The sequence below is a fragment of the Tursiops truncatus genome, chromosome 5 (assembly GCF_011762595.2).
Source record: "Tursiops truncatus isolate mTurTru1 chromosome 5, mTurTru1.mat.Y, whole genome shotgun sequence".
Taxonomy (NCBI): Eukaryota; Metazoa; Chordata; class Mammalia; order Artiodactyla; family Delphinidae; genus Tursiops; species Tursiops truncatus.
The window spans coordinates 31,861,602-31,880,919 of NC_047038.1; the positions used below are offsets into that span (position 1 = coordinate 31,861,602).

The window sequence follows — 19,318 nt, forward strand, 5'->3', positions numbered from 1 at the left end:
CCCAAACTCCCAGTCCTTTCCTCCCCCACCCCCCCCCCTTGGCAACCACAAGTCTGTTCTCTATATCTGTAAATCTGTTTTTGTTTCATAGATATGTTCATTTGTGTCGTATTTTAGATTCCACATATAAGTGATGTAAGCTGGTATTTGTCTTTCTCTTTTGGACTTAACTTTGCTTAGTATGATAATCTCTAGGTCCATCCATGTTGCTGCAAATGGCATTATTCCATTCCTTTTTATGGCTGAGTAATATTCCATTGTATGTATATACCATATCTTGTTTATCCATTCATCTGTCGATGGACATTTAGGTTGTTTCCATGTCTTGGCTATTGCAGATAGTGGTGCTGTGAACATTGGGCTGCGTATATCGTTTTGAATTATAGTTTTGTCCGGGTGTATGCCCAGGAGTGGGATTGCTGGATCGTATGGCAACTCTATTTTTAGTTTTTGGAGGAACCTCTATACTATTTTCCATAGTGGTTGCACCAGTTTACATTCCCACCAACAGCATAAGAGGGTTCCTTTTCCTCCACACCCTCTCCAGCGTTTTATTATTTGTAGACTTTTTAATAAAGGGCATTCCATCTGGTGTGAGGTGGTACCTCACTGTAGTTTTGATTTGTATTTTTCTAATAATTAGTGATGATGAACATCTTTTCATGTGTTTGTTGGGCAGAGTTCTGGGTTGACAGGTGTTTTTCTTTTAGTACTTTAAAGATGTTGTTCCATGGTCCTCTTGTTTGCATTGTTTCTGATGAAAGTCTGATGTGATTCTTTTCTTTTTTCCCCCTCTCTTTATAATGTTTCTGTTTTTTTCTGCCTAAATTCAACATTTGCTCTTAATCTTTTTGGTTTTCAGCAGTTTTAGTATGAGGTTTATAGGTCTTTCAGTATATTTAGGTCGATTTCTCTCAGTTCAGAGTTCTTTTACTTTCTTGGGTTGGTAGTTTATTCTTTTATTGGTTTTTGAAAACTCTTGACCATTATGTCTTCAAATATTTCTCTTGTCCTATTCTCTCTCCTCCTTCTGGGACTCCAGTTACGGATATGTTAGACAATATAATATTTTCCCGCAGCCTAAAGATGCTCTGTTCTTTCACCCTTTTTTGTCTTAACTTTTCAGCTTTATTAATTGCTATTCACTTATTTTCAAGGTTACTGATTCCTTAGCTGTATCCAATATATTGATTTGCCCATAGGAGGAATTTTTAAACTCTGATTATTAAAAAATCCTATCATCATTTGGTTATCTTTTTTGTTTTTAGTATAGTGTACATCTCTCTGTTGAAATCCTTTATCTTTTTAGGCATGCTGTCCACTTTTGCACTAGATCTTTTAACATAGTAATTTTAATTATTTTAAAGTCCTGCCTGATGGTTCTAACCTCTGGGTCATTTCTGGATCTTGCTGTATTTCTTAACAGTGGGTGTTTTTTCTTGCTCTTTTTGATGTGTCCTAATTTTTTATTGAATGCTGGGTGTTGTGTCTGGAAGAACAGTAGAGATTGAGGTAAGTGGTATTTATGCTTTGGGCATTTATGCTTCTTCTGTCACACTGTTAGTGTAGTGAGTTGAGTTAGTTTAATAAGTAGTTCAGCTGGGTTAGGGTTTCCTTATTCTATAGTTATTCTTCATGCAGCACCCGCTTCACATTTCTCCAGGGGTGAGCTGTTTTCCTTGTGCTTAGTGTGGGATCTGGCCTGCTGGAGGGTTTTCCCCAGTGTTTCTGCTCCGTCCTCAGCTTTTAGCATTCCCTATATGCCTGTACCACAGAAGGGGTCCCCTTCCAGGCTCTTGCTCCTCTGTCACAGCAGTAAACTACTCTTGCTTATTACTTAGTGCTAAGCTCATGGTGGAGGAGCAGTGGTGGTTTTCAGTTCTGCTGGTCCAGATTCAGCCTTAAGCAGGACCTATGCTTCTGGATCTTGGAGTGGGTCTTCCTCAGTGTTGCTTCCCCTCTCTGCATGGTAGCCAGCCTCTCTTTGAACCTGGGAGGTCTTGGAGGGTGAGTTTTCTGCTCCTCACGTGCAGATCCCTGGTTTGTATCGGTTCAGGATCCTGGGCCAAGAGAGTTTCTTCCACCTCCTTTTGGCAGACCATACTTGCTTCTACCCCTCCCCCAAAACAGCAGACCCTGGGAGGCTAGGGATCGGGTGGGGAGCGGTTTCCTGCCCTCCCCCATCAGCCTCAGGCTTTTGTCTTGGATGAGACAGTGCTGCAGGGAGTGGGCAGAGCTTTGTGCTGCGCGCCACCGAGGGAGCGCGCTCTGGTCTCCAGACCTGCTCTTCGCGTTCCTTCTGCATACCTCCCGTAGGCCTGCTTGTGAGTGAGCGCAGAGCTCCTCACGTCTGGGTTCCCAGGGATACTCACCTGTCACACTAGTCCACACTCAGCCTTGAAGAATTTTCAAAACTTTAAAGCTGTTTTCTTCTTCCTGCTTTTCTTGCAGCCATCTCTTCCTCCTAGGCTTTACTAAAGGGAGATAATTCACGGGTCTTGACTTTTCTTGGTGGGACTTGTCACTCTTTGGAAGCAGCTCATGTTACTGCTTTAGGACCTCAGCTCTATGATGAACTCAAGAAAGTTTGATTTTATAGATTAGCTGGCCTTTCTGCTTGTTCGGTGGTGGTCTATTGTGTAATCTCTGTTTCGTTTTCAGTGAATTGTCTATCCTTACTCTACTTTTACTCTGTTGGGGTTGTTTATAGTTTTCTTATAAATTTGTATGAAATCAATAAATATTAATTCTGTGCCATTTTCATTGAAACTATGTTTTCAGTATTTTTCCTTTATATTTAGATTGTAGTTTTGCTTGCATTTTTTATATGTTGAACCTATCTTTTTTTTTAACTTGAGATTTGTCATATCAATGTTAGAAAGTTATACTTAGTTCTATTTTCTTTTTTATTTTTCTACTTTTGGCCGTGCCATGCGGCTTGCAGGATCTTAGTTCCCTGACCAGGGATCAAACCCCGGCCCATGGCAGTGAAAGTGCAGAGTCCCAACCACTGGACTGCCAGGGAATTCCCGATAGTTCTATTTTCTGTTAGTTTGGATTGTCTGTTTTTTATATCTAATTACTGATGCTTAAGTGTTTTACAAAACTTCAGAAAAATACACATAGATATTCTCATAAAATTTTAGGGGGCTCATGCATCTCAGAAGCCATTTTATGGGCTATAGATAATTCCAGATAGTTCAGACACTTAAGGGATTATTAAACTTAGAGTGTGATGGCTACCCTCCTTCCATTCTTTCCTTCCTTCAATTCCTGAATACTTCTTTGGGGCCCTACTCAGAGTTGTGTCCTTTGAGTTTGACACTTTTACCTACATAGAGGCTTTTTTCTTTCTTTCTTTCTTTCTTTTTTTGTAGTGGGAAGATGATTTGCTGTTTTTCAAGAAAAATTTATCTTGAGAAAATTTGGCAATTCTTCTGTAAAAAGAAAAACTCTAAAAATATTACAGAGTGTTCTTGTATATCCTTCACCCAGCTTCCTCTTAGGTTAATAACTTACATGATCATAGACCATTTCTCAAAACTGAGAAATTAAGCTTGGTACTTTGTACTAAAGCACAAACTTATTTGGATTTCACAAGCTTTTCCACTATTATCCTTTCCTATCCTTGGATTCAATCCAAGATCCCTCACTGTATTTAGACTTAAATTATTTTTAACCATGATTCTGTAAAATGAAAATGCAGGCTCATGTGGTGTCTGTTATGCACAGGACTTTGCCTTTTTTTTTCCACCTGTAACAGTAAAAAATTGAGTGTTGACTGCCACTGTACAATTGGTCACCCCACCTCCAGTCCTGTCTGCCTTTTATTCCATTTTATATTGTTGGCAGAATCATCTTTCTAAAGTGTGGTCTAATCCCTTCCGTTTTTTACTCTAAAATATATATTGATTTTTTTCCCCATTGTTTATAGAATTAAGGTAATTTGTGTTCAAGCTTCTCCATAGTTTGGTTCCAAGCTGCTTTTTTAAAAATTATTGTCCTTATGCCTTTCACCACAGTGTTTACTTTTTTTCTTTTTTTGATGCCATTGCTTGCCTTAGTCTCTGTGGCCTTAATGCCTTGCTCCCAATGTGTTTGTTCCTAATTAATGATTATACCTATTATTCTTCCTTTTATACAGATATTAGTCTATATTATTCTTGCTAGACAATCTGATAATTGGACAGTTTCACTCAAGGTTTTGAAAAAGAGGGATAGATAAACTAACATCTAGTGAATACTTATTGTAAGGGACATGTATGTCGGGCTTTGTGTCCTTTAAAATATTTGCTTTGATTGTTAGAATCTCAGGGGAAGTGGTCTTTTGTCCTACTTTAGCTTCTAACCACCTCTCCCTTGAATTACTTTGGTGGTTTCCTACTTGGTCTTTGCACTGAGTACTTTGTGTATGTTGTCTAATTTTATTCACAGAGTAAACCTATGAAGTATTTCAGAGATATTAATTAACCTGTTCATGAACTTATTAGACTCCATACCTAGGATTCCAGGTACATGAATTCCTAGAATTCATTTTCATATGCCTCTGGCTTTTACTTTCAAGAGTGTTCTTATTACAACTCAAGTACAATATAATTAAATTTACGGCCAGAAAGGTATTCTGGTTATATTAGTTTAAGACAGGGAAATTTTCTTTTGAAAATTACTCATTTTTATTCTAAAGCTGGGTGGTGACAAAAGAATAAATGTAAATGCCTCCTTAATGCAATTGCTTTTTTGGGAACCACCTTCTTTTGGGGAAAAGATTTCAGTTGTGTGCTTTCCTAAGTAAATGACTTCACTTCCCTTTGAAAGTATGTATTTCTGTTTGTACTGGTTGATCCTGTGAGTTAATTTAACAAATACCTAGTGCCATACATGCTAGGCACTGTTGTAAACCACTGTGGATGTGGCAGTGAATTAGACAGTACAGATTCCTGCCCCATGGACCTTAATTTTTGGTCCTTGCTACCATTATTTATAAACTAGAATGACTATATAAATTCTTTTTTTTCTTTTATACCATGATATAGAATTTAAAAGTACAATTGAAGGAAGAAATATGCACACATACCAACTACTTCTGTTCTGGCATATTCTCCTTTGATTTTCTCACAAAGTTGAATCTCAGATGAACATTAGGATACATGGAGAAACCGGTTCATACCTGACGTTCAGCTCAGACTTTATGGTCAGTTGGTGATACAAGGAGTTTCTTTGCCTGCTGCACCCTTATCGCAAGGTGACTTAGCGTAATGTGCTTTTCCTAACAAGCTCCTTCTCCCGGGTGGTCCAGGGGTAGCCAGTGCAATTCAACTTCATTGTCATCACAAAGACATTAAAAAAATATTTTATTTATTTATTTATTTTGGTTGTGCCGGCTCTTAGTTGTGGCAGGCAGGCTCGTTTAGTTGCGGCTCGTAGGCTCCTTAGTTGCGGCATGCGAACTCTTGGTCGTGGCATGCGTGGGGCATCTAGCTCCCTGAGCAGGGATTGAACCCGGGCCCCCTGCATTGGGAGCTTGGAGTCCTAACCACTGCACCACCAGGGAAGTTCCTCAAAGATATCTGTTAGGTTTTCCAAGGGTGGGTTATGTGAGCTCACATGGTAGAGCTAATATCACAAATACAGATTGCGGGTGGAGGGGATGAAGATGTCAAGTGCAATGGTGTTTTCAGGGAATAGTAACTAAATCTCCACAGCTTTCTAGTGTGTGCTTTGAGTGGCGATGTGAAGATTAGAGGTTCTTCATTGACTAGCATTATGTCTAAGAATATAATTGTGAGTGCTGGCAGGGAATGGCACAGGTAGAGATGGAAGAGCAGAACTCTTAGCATGTGCAAAGCCTTTGGTAGTCCCTTCAGTAGCATTATTGCATTTAATTTTTGTTAAAACTCTGAGAAGTAGTTATAATTTTCCTCATTTTACTGATGAGGAAACAGATGCAGGGAGGTGAAGTTGTCTCAGGATAGTTCAGGTGTTTGACAAGTGCTGCCTCCTCTGGTGATAAGTGGAATTTTTTCTGTCTGATGCTCCATATTACTTTGGAGAGACTCTTCTGAAATGAATTCTACCAGGTATTGTTTCTTTAACATTCTTTACTGTCGAGAAAAAATTAATCCATCTAAGAAAGAAATGGAAGGCTTTATTCAAGTCAAATAGAGGATTTTAACCCAGGAACAGGCCCTCAGCAAGCTGAGGACTGTTCTGCCCTTAAAGGTCAAAGCACAGTTGTATGGGTTTTTGAGACAGAGGGCTGTACATTAAATGACGTAGATAGTTTGCACAATCCAGATCTGTGAGTACAAAGTGGGGGTCATTGTGGCCCCTTACAAGATCATGAAGGAATGTTACCTTCTTTTTTAAATTAATTAATTAATATGTTTATTTTTGGCTGCGTTGGGTCTTCGTTGCTGCGCGTGGGCTTTCTTTAGTTGTGGCGAGTGGGGGCTACTCTTCGTTGTGATGCACAGACTTCTCATTGTGGTGGCTTTTCTTGTTGCGGAGCACAGGCTATAGGCGCGCGGGCTTCAGCAGTTGTGGCTCGCGGGCTCTAGAGCGCAGGCTCAGTAGTTGTGGCACATGGGCTTAGTTGCTCTGTGGCATGTGGGATCTTCCCAGACCAGGGCTCGAACCCGTGTCCCCTGCATTGCAGGCGGATTCTTAACCACTGCGCCAACCAGGGAAGTCCCCAAGAAGGAATATTATCTTTTAAGGAGTTGTCTTGTTGGTACTAGGAGAACATTGCTCTTTATGATTGAACATGAATTTCTGCCAGTGGGGAAGGTTAGGCCAATGCATAATGCGGATACACAATGCACAGTAGAGGGGAGAGAGGTCAAAGGGCAGTGAAAAATTTTCATGTTTAAATTTTCCTTGATTTGCCTTAGAATATGAAATTTTATCATTATTAAGATATGGAATTGATTTTCACTGTCCAAGAAAAAAATTTTTTTTTTTTGCGGTACACGAGCCTGTCACTGCTGTGGCCTCTCCCGTTGCGGAGCACAGGCTCCGGACACGCAGGCTCAGCGGCCATGGCTCACGGGCCCAGCCGCTCCGCAGCATGTGGGATCTTCCCGGAGCGGGGCACGAACCCGTGTCCCCTGCATCGGCAGGCGGACTCTCAACCACTGCGCCACCAGGGAAGCCCAAGAAAAAATATTTTTAGTGTGGTCTACAGTGGGTATTTTAGGATGGTGGGTATTTTGGTTCTGTCATCTCTGGATTGTCTTATTTCTCTTTCGATCTGGCTTACGTAGTATAATTGGTATAGGCAGTGTGGTCATTTAAATAAATACCTAATTTCTCAGTATTGTGTCAGAGCATCTTTATTTTCTCAGTATGTTTCAGTTGGCACATTTTTATCCAAGAAGATAGAAGACACTGGAGAATACTGAGGGTTTTTTATTTAAGTTTTTTCCTAACCCTTGAATGGTCACTAGATGGCCTGCTGGTATTGCATTTTAACTTGGCGGGTTATGACATAAAGAAGTAGGCTTCTTGCTGATGGTTTTAATCTAAAGTGATATTTTAAATACTGTTTTTAAATCTACTAGGAACTCTAGATTTAGTAGTGCTATAAATTATTTAAGGGTTTATCTTCTTATGAAATGGTGGTTTAGTGCTCTAAATGGGTTTTATACTGCATGTAAAACCAGACTTTGCAGCTGAGTTTTAAAGTGATGCCAGTATGTCGTTGGTGTTCATGCTTTGGAGGCATGTAGCTTAGATAATAGAAATTTAATAGTTTCATAACAAGATGATTGAGCTCTGGTGTTCAAATCTGTTGAGATTTGGCACAAGAAAAAGTTCAGGAAATACTTAAAGGAAAAATTTTAAATGTGAAGTCACTGCCTTTATTAACTTATTCACAGTTCTTTAGGAAGATTAAAAAGAGAAGGCAAGAACTAATATTTTCAGGTAGTGAATGTTGTTTGTTCTGCTGGCCAGTTTCCAGGAAAAAAACAATTTTCTCTTTGAACAAAGATATGGATACAACATATGTTAGGTCTTAGATTGTATTTAGTCAGTCAAGCAAAAAAAAAAAGTTTTGAGTATCCATGTTACATTTTAAAATTAAATTTTAAAATATTTCTAGACCTACCTCATTAACGGTAGCATGTGAATTGTTTACTGACCCCCTACTCAGGAGAACTCCTGGGAGCACCCCTGTTTCCTCTCTACCCTTGAATACTTGGCGACTCTGGCGCTCTTAAAACTGGAAGTAAGGGGTTAGGTACATGAACACTTGTTCCTGACCTGGCTTGTGAACTATTTCTGTTTTAAAGGAAATTTCCTGAAATAAAGGGTTTCATTTGTACAGGTTTCAGAAGAACACATGATTTTCTAACAGCTGACCGTGTCTCTGGGAATCTGAATGAATCCCAACTAAAATGGGTAGCTCACGTGGCAGGGACTTCATATTCTGTTGTCCAGATCTCTTGTCTCACTTTGAGGTGGTTTTGACTCTTTTAGATGTTCAGTAGTGGTTTTGGAAACGAAAACTATTTGTCAGTAGAATGTGCTAGGAACTGACTGTGTCTGCATTTTAAAACCTTTTTGTCTTCCTGATAGTGGTCCAGTCCACAGAGGACTCGCTTCCTCTGAGTATGTGTTCCATGTTCCTGTTGGCTCCTGCTATGTTTGTGTTAATTCCAAAAGTGCTCACTTTATGTACCTTTTTAGAAGAGAAAAACAGTAGCAACCTCTTGAACCTTTATTTTGCCATTGGTTAGATATCAGAAGAATTTTCTATCTAAGTTGTGAGGTTAAAATTCAGTTTAAAATAATTGCAGGGTGTGAGTTTTGAAAAGGGAAGAATTTTGTGACATGCTTGTAATGAAAACAGTTTTATACTTAAATTTTTTTTTTTTTTTTGTGGTACGCGGGCTTCTCACTGTTGTGGCCTCTCCCGTTGCGGAGCACAGGCTCCAAACGCGCAGGCTCAGCGGCCATGGCTCATAGGCCCAGCCGCTCCGCGCCATGTGGGATCTTCCCGGACCGGGGTTACAAACCTGTGTGTCCCCTGCATCGGCAGGCGGACTCTCAACCACTGCGCCACCAGGGAAGCCCTTTAAATAATTTTAATAAAATTTTAATTATAAATATTAAACAATAAAATTTTATGTAATTTAAAATTATTTTCTTGAAAGACTTCCCTCCTTCTTGAAAAGAAAGTGATTATAGGGGAATTCCCTGGCGGTCCAGTTGTTTGGACTCCACACTTCCACTGCAGGGGGCACGGGTTTGTACCCTGGTTGGGGAACAAAGATCCTGCAAGCCATGTGGCATGGCCAATAAAAATTAAAAAAAAAAAAGTGATTATAGCCTCTAAGTTCATGCCTACAAAGCAGCACATTACTAACATGCATTACTAAAGCTGTGGCATTGTTAGTGTACAGAACATAAAAAAATAATTTGGTTGGATTTATAATATAGATACCACTCTTTCATGTTCAAACTAGTTCTCTTGGATTTGCTCACAAACTGTAATTTGTTTTTTAACTTAGGGTGTGGTTGGAAGGAAATAGACACGACATATAGAAAGAAACATTTGTTGGTTCTCAGTTCTTACTTTGAACAGAGTCTCTTCAGAGGGAGCAGATTCACATACCTGAGTGTACACTCCAGTGTCCTGGCGTTCTACAGAAGGGGGGATTCCAGGGTGGAGGCAAGGCGGAGACACACCCAGCCTTGTGCTGGGAGCGTTACAGTGGGCAGTGTGCACTGCTGCTGTTCATTAGTATTTGTGAGCTGACTCTAGTGATGATGGCTTAGGAAACCAGCTAAAAATGCCCTGTTGCGTCCAACAGAGATGAAAAGATTTAGTCTATTGGATGCGCTCCTCTGACCCTCCAAGATTGTTGACAGCTATTAGTGGTAAATGGGGGGTGGGGGAGAGTAGTCAACACACATCGCAAAAAAGGCATCTCATCCTTACAAAATAATATAGGCTTCAGAGATGGCAAAGAAAGCTTTACGTAGAGTTGTTTGTATCAGTGAAATTCTTCTCTTCCCTGGAGTTCCTGTGTCATTTATTCCCAGACTGTGATTCTGGTTTTCAAAGTTCTAAGGGGTCTCAAGTGGTGGAAGTGGAGGTTTTCAATTTATTCACAGTGATGGAGTTTGAGAAAGTTGGTTGAACATCGTTCACTTGTTATTAATAGAAATGTTTAGATGTAACTGAAATGTTGAATATCTTTACTTTTTGTCTAGGACTTTATTAACACAGAAAGATCACACACTGACCAGAAACCCTGGGAACTGTAAATGTTTAATAAAATCATGAAAGTAAACTAAGAACAATTTATGTGGCAAAATGTTTCATAACTTAGTTTTATGGGAAAAACAGTAAAGGTTTTTCTTTTAATTTTTATTTTTTAAAATTTGTTTTCTTATTTGGAGGAGAATAGTGTTGGGACCTGAGTTGGAATCCCAGTTCCAACACTTATCAATTAACTGTACGACCTTGGAAAAAATAACCTGATTTCTCTGGCTTCAATTCTCTCATCTGTGAAATGGGAAATAAAAATAGTACCTGTCTCAGAATTGTACTGAGGATTCTATTAATAAATGTAGAGTGCTTAGGACAGTTCCTGGCATGTAGCAAGCACACTGTAACTATTATTTATTGAGTATTTATTTGTGTGGTAAGCACGTTGGAACACAGTACAGCAGGGATTTGGGGCACGTTATTAACGTCTCCTGAGCCTTAATTTCCTCATCTGTAAAAGGAGGACAGCAATAGCTTCTTCTATTTTCATAGGTAGGATTGCATGAAAATTAAATGAATTAATTCACGTGAAGCCCTTAGAACATTGCTGGTATTGTTGTTAGCATCCAGTAAATGTGAGCCCCGCCCCGCAGTTTACATACTTCAAGTCATTTGTCACAGCAGCCCTGTAACTACACACACACACACACACACACACACACACACACACACACTTTTTGGTGGCAGTGTTGTTAAACAGCTGAGACGGAGACAAGGTGAGAAATGTTAGATAACCTGCTCAAGGTTGCACTGTTAGAATCTGAACTCAGGTCTTAAGTACAAAAATCAGAAATAACTGACCTATAGACCTGTGTTGCGTTCTTGTAGCTCTTTTTGGTTTTGAAAATGTTGTGTGTCTAATGTTTTGTGATTAATGCAGATATTTAATTTCAAGTGTGTTTTGTGAAACTACCATACTCTTTCTCACAAAAGCCCTAATGAATGCCTGACTTTTTGTGTAATTTAATTTAGCATTTGTTCCTAGTGTGGAGGACTTAAATTCTTTATTTTACAAAAATGTGTGTTCCTCAAGGTACCTTTCAGAGCTTTACATGTCCAAGAAGCTAATTGAACATATAGGGAGTGTGTGCAGTTCCCTTAATGCACATCATACTGTTCTGGGAAAAGTTGATTCTGAATTTTTGTTTTCTGGTTGAGGGAGTAATAGCCTTTGTAGAAAATGCTGAAACTACCAGTTGCCCTGTAATGCCCATGGGTGAAAAACGCTTGGTGGGGAACATATATAGGGTGATGGGTTTTTCTCCTTTCCACATTCTCTTTATTGCTGTTTTATAATTTAAAATAAATGTATTAAAAATAATTCCTGGAGTTAGAAGGTACAGAATGGACTACCTTAAGCTATTTCTCTCGCTAGATTTAAAAAAGAATCTTTACAAGGTTGTATGGTATTTACATCTACAAAGAGAAAATTGAGGCTGTCTCTCTTCTTCATCATTATTCTTTGATGCCCTCATGTCGTGTTTACCTTTAGTAAATACAATAAGTAGCCGTCTGCTGTGGGTACCTGCTGCAGGCTTAATTGCAGAAGGCGGTCTGGAAGGTTTATGAAGTGCCCTGTGCTGTGCGGAGTTTGTGCTTAACACACACTTTCTACTTTGCCGTGAGTGGTGGGATGCTCAAAGGACACAGGGCTTCCAGAGACCTAGCTGAACGTGGTGTGGTAGTAAGCAGTGCTTCTTTATTTATGTCTTTTAATTTTATTCTTTCTTTCTTTTTTCCTTCATGTTTACTCTTCTTATTCATTCTTGGGTTTTTCATAAGAAAGATCAGAGGCCTTGAACTTACTGGTAGGAGGAGCTTGATTTTGGTACATGATTTAGCCAGTGCTCTTCCATCTTTGAGGGAACAGAATATCAGAAAAATGTAGTAGAATAATTCTTTCTAGATTCTCAGAACCCATACAGACTGCTTGAGTGGTAGCACTCAGGCTTTCATGAGATCGTCTAGCTTTGAGACACATATCTGACTCTGCTTTTTTCCACTACTGAAGATATTAATGAAAGTCCAAATGTAAGTTGAAGTTTCTTCCCAAACATTTTCTTTCTAAAAGTAGTAGGTATTGTCCTTAAACACCTGGTTCTTCCATTAATATTCATTTTGAATTACTTTTTCTGTTGTTTTTTAAAATGGGTTTTATTTTTTAGAGCAGTTTCAGGTTCACAGCAGAACTTGAGTGGAAAGTATAGAGAATGAACTCCCATGGCTCCCCTCCCTGCCACACACAGCTTATCCTGCTACCAGTATCCCTCACCAGAGTGGTACCTTTGTTATAATTGAAGAACCTACATTGACACATTGTTATCATCCATAGTTCATAGTTTACATTAGCATTGAACCTTCTGTGGGTTTTGACAAATGTGTAATGACATTTATACACCATTGTAGTATCATAGAGAATAGTAGTTGCACTGCCCTAGAAAATCCCCTGTGTTCTTCCTGTTCGTCCCTTCTCCCCTCCCCTGTAACCCTGGGCAACCACTGATGTTTTTACTGTCTCCATAGTTTTGCCTTTTCAGAATGTCACATAGTTGAAATCATACAATATGTAGCCTTTTCAGACGGGCTTCTTTCACTTAATAGTCTGCATTTAAGTTTTCTCCATGTCTTTTCATGGCTTGATAGCTCATTTCTTCTTAGTGCTGAATAATTAATATTCCATTGTCTGGATGTACCACAGTTTATCCATTCATCTACCAAAGGACTTCTTGGTTGTTTTCAAGTTTTGGCAATTATGAGTAAGGCTGCTGTAAACATCTGTGTGCAGGTGGATGTAAGTTTTCACCTCATTTGGATAAATACCAAGGGGCATGATGGCTGGATTATTTGGTAAGAGTATGTTTAGCTTTGTAAGAAGTCACCAGATTGTCTTCTAAAGCAGCTGTACCGTTTTGCATTCACACCACCAGGGAATGAGAGTTCCTGTTGCTCCGCATCCTCGTCAGCGTTCGATGTGGTCAGTGTTTTGGTCATTCTAATAAGTATATTCTAATAGTGGTATCTCATTGTTGTTTTAAATTGCATTTCCTTGATGATATATGATGTAGAGTATCGTTTCATATACTTATTTGTCATCTGTATATCTTTTCTGTGAGTTGTCTGTTCAGGTCTCTGGCCCATTTTCTAATAGGATTCTTTTCTTACTGTTGAGTTTTAAGAGTTCTTTGTATATTTTGGGTAACAGTCCTTTTTCAGATATGCCTTTTACAGCTATTTTGTCTCAGTCTGTGGCTTGTCTTCTCATTCTCTTGAGAATTAATTTATTTTGCATAACAAATTATTGCTTGGATACATATGGAAAACCCTTAATCAGTGCCAGTTTTGGATGCTTATAGAGATTACTTGATTGATTTGACTGGAAAGTTTTAAAGTAATTAAACACATTTGGTAGGATTTCCCAGGTGGTCCAGTGGTTAAGACTCTGCCCTTCATATGTATAGCTGCTTCACTTTGTTATACAGCAGAAACTAACACACCATTGTAAAGCAATTATATCCCAATAAAGATGTTAAAAAAAGAAGAAAAAAGAAAAGACTCTGCTCTTCACTGCAGGGGGCGCCGCTTTGATTCCTGGTCAGGGAACTAAGATCCTGCATGCTGTGCAGTGTGGCCAAAAAAGAAAAAAGGAAAAAAAAAGGAAAACCCCCCAAAACACATTTACTAATTATTCCTAGGTATATGACAAGTGTGAATAGGCCTTGTAAAGGTCACTGGATGAGCCGTGTATAAGAGCAGTATATAAGTTTGTGGTAATTACAGACAGATACTTGTGGGACAGATGAGATAGAGCACTGTCCCAATGTGATATAAATGAATACTAGGACGTTTGGTTAAAATTTCCGGACTACATTTCGTAAGACATCAGAGACTGCTGTTTCTCAAACTGCAGTGGTGGGAGTAGAGCTGACGTGCTCTGGAATACTGTGTTACATGACTAAGAAGGTGGCTTTAGTGACAATGGTGACAAAGATGCATGTGGAAGCTGGAATGAAATGGTTTTATAATATGTTACAGAAAATAATGATTATGTTTAGAGTGCTTTTTTTGTTTATTTCTTTGTTTCCAAATTATTTTTATCATTACCCCTTACTTGAGGTTACCTCTTCTTTGCCGTTGCATGATCTTGACTTATATGGCATATTCCAGGAATTTCTGTCTCACTAGATAGTGGGAGATTAGATTAATGAAGTCTTGCATGTGGGATGTTACCTGCTTGCAAGTAGACCAGGTGTCACTAGGAAAATTGATTGGGAGGTACAGCATTAAATCCCTGTCTTACACTTCGTTTTTTAAGTCTCATTTTGAAATGTTAATTTTCTTCATTAAGATACCCTTTGGGGAAAGCTAAATTGTTGAATCAAACATTTAACTGTACTTTTGTGTATGTATAGGATATTGTACCTGTGGATGCCTCTTATGAAGTGAAAGAACTCTATGTGCCAGAAAATAAACTTCATTTGGCAAAAACAGATGCAGAAACATTACCAGCATTGAAAATTAGTAAAGTGAGTGCTTTGTTCCTTTTCCTACTGAGTGATTTAACCTTATGTATAGTGGTTAGTCTATAGAATTTGTGATTTTATTTTTGTGTTTGAGGGTGTGGGTGATAGTGGTAGTTGTGTATATCACAATTCCCCAGGGATGGGAAATATGTTTAATTTGTAAAACCATATTTCTAAATTACCATGGCTTTGATTTCATTTTAGTCATAACATTTATTTATTATGAAATATCAAAAAACAAAGATTATGTAAGATTTTTAGGCTTATCAGAAGGAATGGGTTCTAAAAGGTTAAAAACCTTTAATAATTAAATAATTAAAATGAACATTTTTTCCCTTTAAACATGTTTCCTAATCCCTTGTCAAAACCCTGACTTTCCCTTTCTTATATCGTGAAGAATAATTCTGTTGTGTATGTTAGCTCTAATAATAGCATTAGGTGTTTTTCCCAATAGAAAACTGCTTAGTTAAACTAGATATGACAGTGGTGACTATAATTTATCACTTTCAAATCTTAGGGAATTTTAAATTGTGTCATTCAGATATACTTTAAAAATGGAGAGATTTAGGAATGAGAACGTGGACCGGGACTAGAATTTCCCAGCCTTTCTTTTAATATAGTTAAAATCCCGGACACCCAGGGAGGTGCCAAATGTGCAAGTAGGAGAAAGAAAAATAACCCCCAAGCCTTCTGAGGTCGGAGGAAGACTCTTCAAAGACTTACTCACATTCCTGATAGGAGTATATTATCTAGGTGATTTGTGTGATTGGGTTTCTGACCAGAAGCTAAGACATGCTGCAGGGGAGCAGAGAGAGGGAGAGTTGGAGAGCAGAGGCACTCAAAGCTGACTTTGCAAAGGCACAATAGATTTTGTCACTGACAGACTGTGCATCAAATGAACGAACACACACACACACACACACACACACACACACACACACAGGGCAGGGAGGAGGGAAGAGGAGAGAGAGAGAGAACAAAACTGAGAATGAATGCATATGAATCCAGGTCAGTTAGACTCAATAACCCAGAAAAACAGCTGCCTTTTCTAAATGTGATCTTTTTTTCAATACGGTAGTTTGTTCTTTGCACAGCAGTATGCAAAGTAATTAATTAAAAAAATTAGGTTACATCATATAATGTATGCTAGGCTGCCATAACAAATACCGTACCCTGGATGGCTTAAACAACAGAAATTTATTTTCCCATAGTTCAGTAAGTTAGAAAGTCCAAGATCCAGGTGCTGGCTGATTTGTTTCCTGGCGAGGCTCCCTTGCTGACTTGCTCTCAGACGCCTTCTCACCTTATCCTCACAGTGTGTCCGTGGGAGCTCTGGTGTCTCTTTCTCTTATGAGGGCACCAGACCTGTTGGGTTGGGACCCACCCTTTAGACCTCATTTATTCTTTATCACCTCTTCAGGGCCCTATCTTCAAATACATTCACATTGGGGGTTAGGGCTTCAACATATTTTCAGGGGGACATAAACATTCAGTCCATAATAGATACCATCTAGAATTAGATTCCAATAGAGAAGAATAGTGGCCATTGTCAAAGGTTTAGGAAAAATTAGTAAGAGGAGAACTTGAAAGTGAAACAATTTGGTGCACGAATATAATTTTTTCCTGTGAATTGAAGGAGGGGAATGCTTTACCATTATTTGATTTTTCAGTGGAACATGCCAACCTAATACTTTGGGTATACATGGTAAGTCATATCATAATGCACACCTCTTGGCCAGGTGCTTTATCTTTTCTCATATGAGAATCACTGCTCCGTGTGTATATATATACACACACACACACAGTTAAAAAATGAGCATATCCAGCTTGCGTTAATTCATCAATTCTTTAATATTCTGATGGGATCTACTAGAAACCTTAAAGTTCAAGAAATAATATAGTGTTTGTAAATGAAGGGTACTCTGTCATTGGTGAGGGATTTTGTTTTGGTAAATATTTTATCTAAAGTTTGTTTTAGTTCAGGACAGTGGTTGTTAGAGTGTAGTTTCCAGACCATCATTGTTAGCATTTTCTGGGCACCTGTTAAAAATACAAATCCTTGTGCCACAGCAAACTAGCTAAATCAGAAACTGGGGGGTGGAGCAGTCTTCATTTAACAAGCCTTCCAGAGGTTTCTTAATACATATTAAAGTTTGAGGACCACTGGTTTAGGAGATGCTATTCTTATGGGAAGCCTAATGTTATTCAGATTTATTAAGAAAAATACATACTTTCCTAGTGACCTTATTGTTTATTAGATTTGTAAAATCTATAAACATTCTCGAGAAGTTCGTTTCCATTGCTTTCAAAATTAAACTCCAAAAAGCCATTAATGCTTTTGTTCATAAGTACATGAAATAAAGCATTTTTCTTTACTGTCTCGTTTACTAGGTGGATATGCAGTGGGTGCAGGTTTTGGCAGAAGGTTGGGCAACCCCGCTGAATGGCTTTATGAGAGAGAGGGAGTACTTGCAGTGTCTTCATTTCGATTGTCTTCTGGATGGTAAGACATTTAAAAATATTCAAGTACATTGAGTATGGAAAAGAAAGCACACAGTTGCAGGGATTCGTCACTATTTATAGAGAGTACTGGTAACATCTTAACGGAGATAGCACTTAAAGACTAAATTATATCAGTACTGAATATTTTAAACGTATCATGAGATCTTTCCATTTTTAGTTTTCTTGATTGTGACTTATTGCAGGGGGAGAAGGACAACCTGGGGATTAAGGCTGAAAATGGATTTAAAAAACAAATACAGTTTCCCTATGCCATATCTACCTGATCACGGTAAAAAGCCTCTCCCCAGAAAGTGTACATACTTACTAATTGTGCTGTGCTGAAGCCCATGCTTGCTTAAGCCGGGTGTTCTAACAAGGAATCAGGGAGTCCCAAGTTAAGGAGTCCTGAAATAGGTGGTTAAAAGGATGGTTCTTCCTACTCTTTTAAAACACTAAAAAAAAAAAAATTGCCAAAGAAATTGATATTTAGGGTATTGTAATTACATTCCAGCTACCTTAAACTTTGTATATTGTTGGTAAGATTAATGTACTACAATAAAGAAAATATTGCTGAATGTTAAAGAACTATGCCGTATGATCCAGCAATTCCACTTCTGGGTATTTATGTGAAGAAAACAAAAACACTAACTAGAGAAGATAGATGTTCACAGCAACATTATTTACAATTGCCAAGATATGGAAGCAACCTAAGTGCCCATCAGTAGGTGAATGGATAAAAAAGATGTGGTGTATATATATATATATATATATATACACACGCACACACACACACACACACACACACACACACACACAATGGAATACTATGCAGCCATAAAAAACAATGAACTTTTGCCATTTGCTGCAACATGGATGGACCTGAAGAGTATTATGCTAAGTGGAATAAGTCAAACAGAGAAAGATCGATACCATATGATTTCACTTATATGTGGAATTTAAAAAACAAAACAAAAGAACAAACAAAACAAAAACAGACTTGTAGATACAGGGAACAAACTGGTGGTTGCCAGAAGGGGGTGGGGGTAGGCTAAATAGGTGAAGGGGGTTAAGAGGTGTATAAACTTCCAGTTATAAAATAAATAAATAAGTCACAGGTATATAATATACAGCATAAGGAATAATATGGTAATAATTTTGTATGGTGACAGATGGTTACTAGACTTATTATGGTGATCATTTCTTAATATGTTTAAATGTTGAATCACTATGCTGTACATCTGAAATGAACATAATATTGTACGTCCACTATAATACTTAACTTTTAAAAAAAAGTCATAGAACCCTGCAAAGTTGCGACCACGTTCTTCTGTGTTATAACTTCTTTTGACTGGGGAGTAAAATAGATACTAGAAGATGTAATTCCTACTCATTGTTCTCAAGAACCTTTAATATAAGAATTAAATTATACTTCTTGATTTTCTTCCTTGGAAATAATGGTAAAGTCTTTGTGGACTGCCTTCTTAGTTATGACTTAGTCTTGGGTGTGGTGTAAATCTACCTATTAATTTTCCATTTTGAACTCCACCTTACGGTGGTAATTTGAAAACAACCAAACTGTTATCATGGATTTTATTGACGTCTTTTGCCCAAAGAAGGCATGCCATGATTTCCCAAAAAGTGTGGTTTCTCTTTGATAACGTAAATAATATCCACATATGAATCTGAGAGTGTATTTTATTTTTCTAACTTGCGCATAACGAATAGGAAAGAAAAAAACACTTTCAGAGCTTGAAAGGTTGGGAACTGAGAATGTGCTTTTGGGCTCACTGGCAACATATTTTGGTTTAAATGGAGCCACTGATTATTTACTGCCTTTGTTTCCTGACCAGTATAGCTGGCATCAGTTCCATTCTGATTAAAAAACAAAAAACTTTTTGAGTGTTTTCGTCTTCCTCTCTCAAGGATATCCAGGTATACCAAGTATACTCAAGTTACTTAACCAACTTGCCACTCAAAATGTAGTTGTCAGCGGTATCAGTTATAATATTTTTCCTGTAAA

At 38.3% G+C, this 19,318-nt stretch overlaps 1 protein-coding gene across 5 annotated transcripts in view; it reads left to right on the plus strand.

Moving 5' to 3' along the window:
* PAPSS1 (3'-phosphoadenosine 5'-phosphosulfate synthase 1) overlaps positions 1-19,318 on the plus strand; it is a 108,811-nt gene that overhangs the window by 40,659 nt on the left and 48,834 nt on the right. For all 5 annotated transcript variants that reach the window (XM_019927776.3, XM_019927777.3, XM_019927774.3 and 2 more), the window contains 2 exons: positions 14,686-14,799; positions 17,188-17,299. In XM_019927776.3, coding sequence (XP_019783335.2) covers positions 14,686-14,799; positions 17,188-17,299 — 226 coding nt within the window. The remainder of the gene's footprint in view (positions 1-14,685; positions 14,800-17,187; positions 17,300-19,318) is intronic.